This window comes from Chlamydotis macqueenii, chromosome 4, assembly GCF_036417535.1.
Source record: "Chlamydotis macqueenii isolate bChlMac1 chromosome 4, bChlMac1.mat, whole genome shotgun sequence".
Classification (NCBI taxonomy): domain Eukaryota; kingdom Metazoa; phylum Chordata; class Aves; order Otidiformes; family Otididae; genus Chlamydotis; species Chlamydotis macqueenii.
This window is the reverse complement of record NC_141559.1, coordinates 6,424,232-6,437,560: the sequence shown is the minus strand read 5'-3', so window position 1 is coordinate 6,437,560 and position 13,329 is coordinate 6,424,232. Positions and strand designations below refer to the sequence as shown.

The 13,329-nt window shown below is 53.7% G+C and overlaps 1 protein-coding gene across 1 annotated transcript; it reads left to right on the top strand.

Moving 5' to 3' along the window:
• The first annotated feature begins 201 nt into the window (after nucleotides 1-201).
• LOC147600831 (uncharacterized) lies at nucleotides 202-3,113 on the top strand. Its single transcript, XM_086746661.1, has 5 exons — nucleotides 202-397; nucleotides 969-1,112; nucleotides 2,049-2,129; nucleotides 2,196-2,951; nucleotides 3,097-3,113. The coding sequence occupies exons 1-5, from the start codon at nucleotides 202-204 to the stop codon at nucleotides 3,111-3,113; spliced, it is 1,194 nt and encodes a 397-aa protein (XP_086602787.1).
• The last annotated feature ends 10,216 nt before the right edge of the window (nucleotides 3,114-13,329 follow it).

The following is a 13,329-nucleotide window of genomic DNA, read 5'->3' as shown; positions in this document are numbered from 1 at the left end:
CCTGCCTTCAAGCACAGAGCCCCCAGGAGCTCTTCTGCAGGCCCCTCTCCCCTGCTCGCTGCCCCCTGGGTGCTGAAGTCTCCTCCCTGCCCATCCGGGGACCTGGCAGCGGGACAGAGGGATCTCAGTACCTCCGGGCTCCCTCTGCCTCTGGCTCTCTCTGAACCCCAGCCCCACAGGGCTGCTGGATGGAGACGGAAAATGCCGGGAGGGAAGGGCAGTGCTGGTAGGAAGGACTGCTCCAGCCGGCTGGGGAGGGTTGGTGCCAGCCCCGTGCCCTTGTGCTCTCTCCAGCTGGCGCACAACAGGAGCAGGGTGGAAGAGTACCTGCAGCAGTGCCTGCCGTACTTGAAGGACTCTCAGGCCACCGTGCGAGAAGCCGCTGTCAGGTTCATTGGTGAGACGCAGCCCCTGGGGACCCTCTTCTGGCAGCCTGGCCCCAGTCCCTGCTGTTGCACTGGCAACAAGGGGCAGCCCGTGGCTACCAGAGCCCTGAGGAGGGCCCAGCACCATGCAGCTGGGCTTGCTGGGAGCCTCGCTCGGTCCCACCACCCTCGGGGACTGTCCTTCCCTGGGGTCAGCCCTGCTGAGGGGGAGGAGGGGGTGCAGCCACCCTGCAAAGTGAAGGTCTGACAAGAGATCTGTGCCTAGGGCTTGCAGCACAGCATCTGAGGGACCAAAGCTGGGAGAAGCTGTGCGATATCTGCAATGGTGAGGAGGGGCAGTGCTGTGCTGGCTGGGGCTGGTGGGGAAGGGGACAGAGCCTGTGCAGGGCGCTGTCATGCCTGGAACTGCTGCCGGAAGACACTTCGGGGGCAGAAGAACGTGTCAGGGGGCACGGGGCATTCGTCTCGCCTCCTCTCCTGGCCAGGGAATGAGATGGTTGGGCTGGCATGGTCTGGAGGGGACTCCTGGGGGTCTGTGCAGGCAGTGGGGGTTCATCGCTGCTCTGCTTGCTTCTCTTGCAGCTCTCCTGCCCTTGAGGAATGACCCTGAACCCTCAGTCAGGTTCCTGGCAGCTCAGGCTGTCTTCATCCTGACCGAAGAGATGCCAACATCAAGATGGATGCCAACATCAAGATGGAGCCTGCTGTCACTGTGCTGCTGGTGCTGTGAGCCTTTGAGAGATTAAATTCTCCTCTCAAAAATGGCTGTGTTAAAATACATTTTAAAAAAATAAATCTGGAACAACAAGCCCAGTCCCATGCAATCCTTGCCACAGGGCCCACCTGGAGGGTGCTGAGCAGACAGTGTCACTGCTTGCCTCTGCTGCTGCCTCAGGACATCACACCCGGAGCGAGAGTGTCTCTGTTACAAAGCCCCAGCTGCCCCACTAGACTACAAAGCCCGGAGGGGAGGAGGAGAGAAGCTGTAGCCCAAGCTGCCCCTCCTGTGAGACCTCAGGGCACGAAAAGGCACCTGTGTCTGCCAAGCTGGCAAGTCGTCCTGTGTCCCGTCACAAAAACTCCGTGCTGTACTGGGGAGCTGTGCTGGTTTGGGCTGGGATAGAGCTAATTTCCTTCACAGTAGCTGGTATGGGGCTATGTTTGTATTCCACACCATTTCTGTCAGGCTCAGGTCCCTCACTATCCAATCCATCCTCATGAGCCACCACTCCCCTTCCCATCCTTTGCCACAACACACAGGTGGCATTTCTGCCCCTGCCCAATATCCCTGAAATGCCCACAAAATATCCCGTGAGTCCCTTTGCTCCCTGACTTTGGGGTCCACCTGTTCTGGTGGTCACTCATGACAGCAAAGGGGTGGCGTCGTGTGGAGTTACTGGGCACCAAAGCCAGCTCAGCTTGGAACCAAGAGGTTCCCCTCGCTTTCCAGGTCCAAAGTACCATTTTTTGCATCCAGCCCGTCCTTCAGCACCCAAAGCCCCGTTTTTAGGCCCCAAATGCTCATTGCAAGGGCATTGTAGCCCAAGCTGCCCCTCCAGGCAGCTACACCCACCAGGCTGTCAGGACCAATTCAATACAGTAGCAGCGGGAGTGGGAGTTGGATCTAGTCTTTTCTCGGGCGACCTGCTCTCCTATTGACAGGCCCTGACGTCACAGCTTTAAACATGGTCCTCACCAGGAAGCGGGCTTCCCCCAAGAAGACTGTGGCAACCCAGACAGAAGGTCTGCCCAAAAATGCGGCAGTTCAGGTCTCTGGCTGCAGGGAGTGCCTGAGCCTGCTGCTGCCAGGAGAGGACGGGAAGGACGCCGCCTGTGCGAGGTGTGAGCAGCTGGACGAGCTGCTCAGTCTGGTGGTGGAGCTTAGGGAGGACGTAGAGAGGTTACGGAGTATCAGAGAGTGCGAGCGGGAGATTGACTGGTGGAGTGACTCTCTGCGAGAAAGACGCAGAGATTGCACCCCCCGGACCGAGGGAGTAGTGGACCCTCTCCCTTGCCATAGTCAAGCGGAGAGGGACTGCTTGAGAGGAGAGGAGGGATGGCAGCAGGTCCCAGGTTGGCGTCGCAGGCAACCCCCATCCCGACCTACCTCGGTTCCCCTGGTCCCTCTGTGTAACAGGTTTGAAGCCCTGAAACTGGAGGGAGAGGCCAGTGAGGATGATGTGGGAACGCCGCCTCCTAGCTTGCGTAAGGTGAGGCAGTCGGAGCCACGCTTGAAGACTGCCTCCTCCAAAAAAGAAAGAAGGGTGATAGTTGTAGGTGACTCCCTTCTGAGAGGGACAGAGGGCCCAATATGCCGGCCTGACCCTACCCGTAGGGAGGTGTGCTGCCTTCCTGGGGCCCGGGTCAGAGACATAACCCGGAAACTCCCACAGCTGGTTAGGCCCACTGATTATTTTCCACTCCTCATAGTTCAAGTGGGCGGTGATGAAATTGCACAGAGAAGCCTACGAACAATGAAAAGAGATTTCAGGGGTTTAGGGCGTTTGGTTGAAGGAGCAGGAGCTCAAGTGATCTTCTGTTCTATACCTTCAGGGTCAGCGAGCGGTACGGAGTGGGCTTGGAAAGTTCCATTAATGAATAATTGGCTTAGAGGCTGGTGTCGAGAGAGAAACTTTGGGTTCTTTGATCATGGGGCAGTTTACTCGGCCCCTGGCCTGTCTTCTGTTTGTGGAACCCACCTTTCTCACAGTAGGCAACGAATCCTAGCACAGGAGCTGGCGGGGCTTATCGACAGATCTTTAAACCACCTACGAAGGGGGAAGGGGACAAAACAAGGCCCTCAAGGGAAGAGCCCAGGGGAACGGTGCTTGATCTGGGGCTGAGGCAGCTGTCTCGGCTGAAGTGCATCTACACCAATGCACGCAGCATGAGCAACAAGCAGGAGGAGCTCGAAGCGATTGTGCGGCAGGATAACTATGACCTGGTTGCTATTACTGAAACGTGGTGGGACCACTCCCACGACTGGAATGCTGTGATGGAAGGCTACAAGCTGTTCAGAAGGGATAGATGATGAAGAAAGGGTGGTGGTGTGGCCCTTTATATTAAAGACTATTTTGACGTTGAAGAGCTTGGTGTTGGGAATGATACAGTTGAGTGTCTATGGATAAGGATCAGAGGAAAGGCCTGTAGGGGTGACATCGTGGTGGGGGTCTGTTATAGACCGCCTAATCAGGATGAAGAGAAGGACGAGGCGTTCTATGGGCAGCTTGAGCGAGTCGTGCAATCGCCAGCACTCGTTCTTGTGGGAGACTTCAACTTCCCTGATATATGCTGGGAATATCATACAGCGCAGAGGAAACAGTCCAAAAGGTTCCTAGAGGGTGTGGAAGATGATAGTTTCCTTATGCAGCTGGTACGAGAGCCTACCAGGGGTGGTGCCCTGATTGACGTACTCTTTACTAACAGAGAAGGACTGGTGGGAGGCGTGAAGGTTGGGCACTGTCTTGGGCAGAGCGACCATGAAATTGTAGAATTCTCTATTCTTGGAGATGTCAGAAGGATCACTAGCAGAACGGCTATCCTGAACTTCAAGAGGGCGGACTTTGACTTGTTCAGGATGCTTGTTGCGAGGGTCCCTTGGGAGTCGCTCCTTAAGGGTAAAGGGGTCCAGGAAGCCTGGACGCTCCTCAAGATGGAGATCTTAAAGGCACAAGAACAGGCTGTTCCTGAGTGCCGTAAGGCGAGCCGTAGGGGAAGAAGACCGGTGTGGATGAACCGGGAACTATTGTTGAGGCTCTGGAAGAAAAAGAGAGTCTATGTCCTCTGGAAGAAGGGACAGGCTACTTGGGAAGATTACAAAGAAGTTTCTAAGGTATGCAGGGAGGAAGTTAGGAAGGCAAAAGCTCAGCATGACCTCAGATTGGCCACTGCAGTAAAAGAGAACAAGAAATCCTTTTACAAATATATCAGTGGTAAGAGAAGAAACAAGGAGAATTTACACCCTTTACTTGATGCAGCGGGGAATGTGACCACTGAGGATAAGGAGAAGGCTGAGGTCCTCAACGCCTTCTTTACTTCTGCCTTTAATAGGCAGATCAGTTATCCTCAGGGCACTTTATGCCCTCATCTGGAAGTCTGGGATGCCAGGCCGAGTACACCCCCTGTGGTACAGGTGGAGACAGTTAGAGAGCTCCTCCTCCATCTGGACTGCCACAAGTCCATGGGACCGGACGGGCTCCATCCTAGGGTGCTAAGGGAGTTGGTGGGGGTGATTGCCAAGCCGCTCTCGGCCATCTACCAGCGCTCCTGGTTATCTGGGGAGGTCCCGGAGGATTGGAGGCTTGCCGATGTGATTCCCATCTACAAGAAGGGCCGTAAGGAGGATCCGGGGAACTACAGGCCTGTCAGCCTGACCTCAGTACCCGGGAAAGTTATGGAGCAAATCATCTTGGGTGAGATGATATGAGTGGCATCCAGGGGATCAGGCCCAGCCAGCACAGGTTCACGAAAGGCAGGTCGTGCTTGACCAACCTCATTTCCTTTTATGACTGGGTGACCAGACTGGTGGATGAGGGAAAGGCTGTTGATGTGGTCTACCTGGACTTCAGCAAAGCCTTTGACACGGTCTCTCACAGTATTCTCCTAGGGAAACTGGCTGCCTGTGGACTGGGTAGGTATACCCTTCTTTGGATGGAGAACTGGCTAGGGAGCCGTGCCCAGCGGGTAGTAGTTAATGGAGTCAAGTCCAGCTGGCAGCCTGTTACAAGTGGTGTCCCCCAGGGGTTGGTACTTGGGCCCATCTTGTTCAATATCTTTATTGATGACCTAGACGAGGGGATTGAGTGTACCCTCAGTAAGTTTGCAGATGACACCAAGTTGGGTGGCGGTGTTGATCTGCCTGAGGGTAGGGAGGCCCTTCAGAGGGATCTGGATAGGCTGGATCACTGGGCTGAGCTGAATGGCATGAGGTTCAACAAGGCCACGTGTCGGGTCCTGCACTTTGGCCACAATAACCCCATGCAGCACTATAGGCTCGGAGCTGAGTGGCTGGAGGACTGTGAAGAGGAAAGGGACCTGAGGGTGTTGGTTGATGCTCAGCTGAACATGAGCCGACAGTGTGCCCAGGTGGCCAAGAGGGCCAACGGCATCCTGGCCTGCATTAGAAATAGTGTGGCCAGCAGGAGCAGGGAGGTAATCATCCCCCTGTATTCGGCACTGGTGAGGCCGCACCTCGAGTATTGTGTTCAGTTTTGGGCCCCTCACTACAAGAAAGACATTGAAGCCCTGGAATGTGTCCAGAGAAGGGCGACAAAGCTGGTGAGGGGTCTGGAGCACAAGTCTTATGAGGAGCGGCTGAGAGAGTTGGGATTGTTTAGTCTGGAGAAGAGGAGGCTCAGGGGAGATCTCATTGCACTCTATAGCTTCCCGAAGGCAGGTTGTGATGAGCGGGGGTTTGGCCTCTTCTCCCAGGCAACAAGCAGGACCCGAGGAAATGGCCACAAGTTGTACCAGAGGAGGTTTAGATTGGACGTGAGGAAAAACTTTTTCTCCCAAAGAGCGGTCAGGCACTGGAATGGCCTGCCCAGGGAGGTGGTGGAGTCGCCGTCCCTGGCAGTGTTCAAGAGGCGGCTTGATGAGAAGTAACAAGATATGGTTTAGTAGCTGTGGCAGCAATGGTAGTGGGAAGACGGTTGGACTAGATGATCTTATAGGTCCCATCCAACCATGTGATTCAATGATTCTATGATAAGGAGAGAAGACTGAGAGAACTGCTGGGGGTGAGGATGGGGAAGGTGAGGACGAGGATGCCATCCAGAGGGACCTTGACAGGCTCAAGCGGTGAGCCCGTGCCAACCTCATGAAGTTCAACTAGGCCAAGTGCAAGGTCCTGCACGTGGGTCGTGGCAATCACAGGCACAAGTGTAGGCTGGTGGAGAATGGATGGAGAGCAGCCCTGAGGAGAGGGACTTGGGAGTGCTGATGGACGAGAAGCTCAACATGAGCCGGCAATGCGCCCTTGCAGCCCAGAAGGCCAACCGCATCCTGGGCTGCATCAAGAGGAGCGTGGCCAGCAGGTCGAGGGAGGTGATTCTCCCCCTCTACTCTGCTCTGGTGAGACCCCACCTGGGGTACTGTGTCCAATTCTGGAGCCCCCAACACAAGAAGGACATGGACCAGTTGGAGAGGGTCCAGACGAGGCCACAAAGATGATCAGAGGGCTGGAGCACCTCTCCTGTGAGGACTGGTTGAGAGAGTTGGGGCTGTTCAGCCTGAAGAAGAGGAGGCTCCAGGGAGACCTTACAGCAGTCTTCCAGTGCCTAAACGGAGCCTAGAGGAAAGACGGGGACAGGCTGTTCAGTAGGGCCTGTTGTAACAGGACGAGGGGTAATGGTTTTAAAATAGAGGGAGGCAGATTTAGATTGGATATTAGCAAAAAAACTTTTGCAATGAGGGTTGTAAAATACTGGAACAGGTTGCCCAGCGAGGTGGTGGAAGCCCCATCTCTGGAAACGTTCACGGCCAGGTTGGACGGGGCTCTGAGCAACCTGATCTGGTTGGAGATGCCCCTGCTCCTTGGCAGGGGGCGGTTGAACTAGATGATCTTTGAAGGTCCCTTCCAATCTAACCATTCTATGCTTCTATGATTGTAAGATTCTATGGAAGTGTTGTCGTTGCCAGATGGCCAAGGCGCCCTGCAACCGGCAGATGCAGCACAGCTGGGGATGGCACAGAGGTGGACGGCGTCAGCACCGCTCAGCCCCATGGAGCCAGGTTCGCCCTCCCCCAGCACAGGCCTGCCACGTTTCGCTGGGCTGCCTGGCCAGTGACATCGTGTCCCTGATAAAGCCACTGACCCTCCTCCTCTCACCAAAATCGTGACTCAAAATCTTTAACCCCCACTCACTCCAGGAGCTGTGCACAGACCCTCCACTCACACCACCACCTGCACTGGGACCCACTCCCATAGCCGGTACCACAGGCCAGGGAAGCCAGGGCTACCCACACTCCCTGCGTGAGAGAGACAGAGATCCCACAGAGAGAGAGCTCAGAAAAGATTTAAGAAGATAGAATAAGACAGGACACGCATCATTTGTGTCCTGCTATCAGTCACTCGTCGTCGTCGTCATCTGGAACTTCTTCCAAACGAATCAGTCTCCAGCTGTTGACGTCTATTTCCCATTTCTTTCTGCCTTTCACTCTGGGCTCTGCCTCCTGCAGCTGGCTTGGAAGATCTTGGTTTGGATGGCAGAATCTCGCTCCTCTCTCACTCGCCTTTCTTTCCCTTTCTGGCAATCTCATTTGCCCACGCAGGCGAGCATTTTCTTCAGCCAGCTGGGTGTTCTCCTTTTGCAGCTCAGTCAGCTGCACCTGGAACTTCTCACAAGTGTGGCACTGGCTGCTCACACCGTAGGAGCCCTCTTCACCCACAGCCTCTTGGGCCTGAAGCTCCTCAGCCGCCTGAAGCTGCTCCCCCAGCCCAGCAGGCTTCTGCATGAGCTCCAGCTCCTCTCGTGCTTGGGGAGAGCTTGCCTTCCTCAGAAGACAGTTGTCCTCTTGAAGGACCCTGCATGGCCTCTCCAGCTCCTGGGGGGTACTCTGCGGGTGGATGTTCTGCTGCAGCAGCCTGCTGGGACGGCTACCAGGCAGCCAGTCCTCCTGCTGCCCTCCATGCTGGACATCCGGCTCTGGCACAGACCACGCGCCGCTGCTCATTCCTTGTGGCGGGGAGTCCCAGCAGCAATCAGCCAAGTCTGAGCCAATAGCCCTGAGGGCCTCCTCCAGGCTGATCCTTCTCTCCTGGAGGCACGCATCTTTGAAGCTGTTGCAGCTTTTGTGCTGCCCTTCTCCGTGGCAGGTGGAAAACCCCACGGGGCTCTCCAAAGAGAAGGGCCCGATTCCCCCGCAGCCTAGGAGCCTCTGCTGGCAGAGCCCGTCTGAAGCCTTGGCCCCGGCCTTGCTGCAGGAAGCAGGCTGCTCACCGTTGAACCGCTCCAAGATGTACTTGAGGAAGGCTCTCCTCTGCAGCATCAGTTCCCGTTGGAGGCGGAGGATGCGAGCAGCCTGCTGGCCATTGCTCTCCCAGCGCAGCTTGCTGAGGGCGTCCTGGAGCTTCCCGCAGGCCTGGCTTCCGCTCCAGCCTCCTCTCACCAGCTCCTCGGCCAGCTGTTGACGCAGCTGCCACGCCTGATGGATGGCGTTGTCGCGCTGCTGCTGCAGCGTTGCTTGCGCCTTGCGCAGCTGATCCTCCTTGGAGCGCAGCAGCTGGCGGATCTCTGCCACCCGCTGCCGCTGGTTCAGCTCCCGCAGCTGCTGGAGCTCCTGTGCCTGCCGCCGCTCCCACGCGGACTGGAGCTGTTTGGCCAGGAGCTGCCGCTTCCGCTCTGCCGCCTCCTTCAGCCGGCCAGTTTCAGCCTCGAAGCGTCGCTGCAGCTCTTGGGAGCGGAGTCGCTCAGCCTCCAGCTCAGCCCGCAGCCTCTCCAGCTCCCGCTGGTGCTCGTCCTTCTGCGCCAGGCCGTGGCGGGGCGAGGAGCGCCTGCGTGCCGTGGAGCCCTGTCCCACAGCATGCCAGCTCATGGCTGCAGGGATGGAACCAAATGCAGCCAGCACCAGCCACTGACGTCACACGTCACTCCCTCTCAGCAGCTGCTGCCTCCCTTGACCATGCAGGAGCAGAGACAGCGTCTGCAATGAGCCAGGGGTGGGCAGCTCTGGCCTTGGAGCCGTGTTCCGGCCCTGAGCACACAAAGGAGGGGTGCGGCCACATGGCCTTATAAGGTATGTTCCAGCCCTGAGCACACAAAGGAGGGGCAGGGACACATGGCCTTATAAGGTATTTTCCGCCCCTGAACACACAAAGGAGGGGTGGGGCCAACATCGTGCTGAGCCCATCTCCACCGTGCTCCTGCCCTGGCAGCCAGCGCTCAGCTCCCAGCACAAACCCTGTGCCAGGCCCTGCTCAGCATCCCAGGGAACCTCCATCCCTGCTCCAAGAAGGAGACAAAGGCATCGTCTCCTCCCTGGGGCTGCAGGGACGTGGTCAGCGGCACTCACCCGCTCGATTCCACCTGCTCCCATCCCAGTGGGCACAGGCACTGGCTGGCGTCACAGGAGCTGTGCCGCAGGGAATGGTCTACAAAGGCCCCGTCCTCCTCCCAGGCAGCACCCCTGCAAGAGCAGGGAAGCGCTCAGCCGCGGGGGCGTGGGGGCACCACACCGGCAGCCGGGGAGGCAGAAGGGGATCGGTGGGAGCATTGCCAATGAGGAGGGAGGCAGAGGGGAGGCCAGGGCACCCACCTGTCAGGGATTTTGATGCCCAGGCGAAACATCTCTGCCTGGAAGGTTGCCATATCCTGGCACAGAGCGCAGCGGAAGTGGTAGAGGGCAGAGCGCAGCGCCGGGACCAGGGGCAGAGATGGCATCAGCATGAGTGGCGGGGGGGGGGGGGGGTGTCCCATTTGCCTTCCACTGTAGCTGTGGGACAGGGTGCAAACCAGAGGTGATGATCACGTCAGGGACTGGGGGCGATACCGCCTACCTGGATGCAGTGGCGGTGGAACCAGGTGCTGGTGCAGGCGGGACAGACCAGGGTGTTGTAGCAGGGCTGCCCTGTCACCACCTCCTGGCAGATGAGGCAGAGGCTCTGCTCCTGCTGCGGCATTCACACCCTCTGCACTGGACGGTGCTTCCAGCAGAAAGATCTGTGGGACGGAGGTGACAGCTGAGCCCCAGCCTCCTCCAGCCTGGCCTCGGCCCCAGCCCCATGGGGGCAGCTCTACTCACTTGTACGCCCCAAAGAACTGGGAGATGCAGCCTCGCTCACTGCCGCAGGGGAAGCGGAAGATTCTACGGCAGCGCCAGTGCTGGCAGATGACCAAGGCGCCCTGCAGCCGGCAGATGCAGCATCGCTGGGAATGGCAGAGTGGTGGACAGCGTCAGCGCCGCACAGCCCCATTGTTGCATATTACGGCACAGACTCACTCATGGTTCCAGTGAGACAAAGTTGATTTTTACAACCAGTGTTTGATACTCTTTACCCGGATGCTCTTTGTCTACGATTTCTATTCCTATAAGGCAAGTATTATCACGATCTCTACCACCCCACTATTTATCCAATCAGCTTCACGCACCTGGCTGGCGTTGTAGCGTTGTTCTTCATCCCGTACTTCTTACTTTGTCCATCATACTGTTGCTTCTCAGCACGTACTCTTGCTTTGTCCATTGTGCTCAGATTCTGTTCATTTTGATACATTTACCCACATTCACAGCCGCATTACTCACTTTGCTCCATTCGCTTACATCCATACACTTGCTCATATTCCCATCCACTACATTTCCTCCTTCTTTGTTTAAGAATTCTAAAGCAAGCACTACATTGACATGCAAAAGTGTAATTTTGTTAATACTGCGTTCGATCATTCGCTGCATGCAAGTTAAAAACATGGAGTACAGACACAAATCAGAAAAAACACAAATATTCCTAATAAGCATAAAATAACAAGTCTTTTAAGCCATAGCCCAGGGTTCCCAAATCATGAAAGAAAACCAAAGAAATCCTCTTCTGAATGTAACTTCAATTGCTGGGTCAAAGCCTTCAGTTGATCAATACTCGCGTGAATTGATCCTGAGTGGTCACTAAGGTTCATACAACACAGGCCTTCAAAATCCTGACATCCGTGGCCTTGAGCTAAGAGTAGAAAATCCATGGCTGCTCGGTTCTGTAATGTAGCGTGCCTTATTGAGTTAACATCCATTAATAAGCCTTTCAAAGCGATACTAGTTGCATTGCTTTCTCTAGCAAGCCAACATCCTAACTTATTAATCATATTTAATGTGTGTGCAGTCCCTATGGATGCAATCAAGGAACCAAAAATTCTCTCAGCTGCATTCCAGAATTTTACATTTAAACCACAGTTCTCTGGGAATGTTTTTACAACTCGTCTCATACGATGGCTGAGTTGATATGTCAAATTATGAGATGGGATATTAGGATGAAATAGCGTTAGTCGGCCAACAGCACATGGACCTCCCACAGCCTTCACAGGAATACCTTTCCATGCCCTATCCCCACAAGTCAAAAGAATATCTTCAGGAAGGCCAATAGCATCGATCCAGGGATAATTTGACTTGATGCAGTGTTATTACACCAAGTCCAGTTCTTAAAAAATTTTCTGTGTGGTGAAACATCAAACCCATTCATGTATATTTTAGCCGTGTAGTTCAAAGAGAAACAAATGTGACTTTTCAGTGTACCCATGATGTCTCATTCCTGTGGTTGAATTGGCAAGGCTGGAAAATCATGTTTAGAGAGGTGTTATACCACCATCGTGGTTGCGAGGTGGTCTTTCGCCATGTCTCATGACACCACCAGAGAGGCTCAATAACACCTGGTTTTTCTCATGGACTTTGCACTGAGACATTGTAAAAAGTATCTAATTCCTGACTTGCTAATAGTATGCCTACCAAACAGGTATGAAAAGGAGCGGTTGGTGTAGCGATAGAAAGACACATGGTACTTGTGTTTGTTGCTTTAGCAAGGGTAAGCCAGACACTGCTATCAGGCGCATTCAAGCTGACAGCGGGCAATCCTGTGACTCCTCCGATGAATCCAAGACACAGGGTTGCACAAAACCCGATGGAACCCATTGCAGTCGATCACCTGTAGAAACAGAAGCATATCCCCAGCCCCAAGTTATTAAATCTTTTGGTCCTTCCCATTGTCCTGAAATTGGATTCTTTACCCTTACCAATGGTTTACCTTGAAAAGGTATGGATAGCCCATGTTGTTCTTCATATTTTGACTTATACGTCTCATCTTGATTAAAAAAATTAAGGACACAAGTTGCTTTCCATAACCTTTCCTGTGGAGATTCCAACCCCATATTCCCCCTGTTTTGTTTATTGAGCTGTTCTTTCAAAATCCTGTGAGTTCACTCAGTAATTGCTTGACCTGTGGGTGAATGAGGAATACCTGTGACATGTTCAATACCCCATTGTTGTAAAAATACTGGAACGTGTGCAGAGCTATAAGCAGGCCCATTGTCAGTCTTCACTCTTCATGGAACACCTAAAATTGCAAAACAGGTTAGCCAATGTTTACAAACATCACGTGCACTTTCTCCTGCTTGTGCGGTAGCAACAAGATACCCAGAAAAAGTATCTACTGTTCCATGCACATATTTCATTTTTCCAAACTCTCCAAAGTGTGTGACATCTGTTTGCCACAACTTGTTACCTTTAATTCCACGTGGGTTAACTCCTTCCTTGGCAGGCAACGGGGCTAAGAGTTGACAATCAGGACAGGCTGCAAGAATACTACGTGCCTGAGTCATGGTTAGCTGAAAATGTCTTTTAAGTGCTCTAGCATTTTGATGATAAAAGGAATGTGACAATTTAGCTTGCTCAAATCAATTAGGAACTATTGCAGACATAGTGTAGAAATCTGCTAATTGATTACCTTCCTTTATAGGACCAGGTAAATCAGTATGAGATCAAACATGCACCACATAGTGCATGCATCGTGCTTTCTTTGGTCTATTAAGGACCAAAGCATGCCAAGTTCAGCCATTAAAAAAGAATTATCCACATTGTTAATCATTGAATAATCAAGTCTCGCTACTATCCCTGCTACATAAAATGAACCTGTGACAAGATTAACAGGCTCACCCTTAAATTTTAACAAAGCCATGTTTACTGCTAACAATTCAATTACTTGAGTTGAGCCTTGAGGAACAATTTTTACTTCATGTTGCCATTCCGCCTCCGCAGATGGTTTCCATCCCATGGCTGCTTTCCTTGATTTGCCAGAGCCATCTGTAAAGATAGTAATGCCTTGTACAGGGGTTGGTCTGCAACATAATTTTGTATACAGGGGCAATTTTGTAATTTCAGCCCAAATTCGGTGTTTGGGATAATGAATAGAGATTTGGCCTTGAAAATCAGCCAAAGCAATTTGCATATCAAGATTCTCAGCAAGAAGCCAATT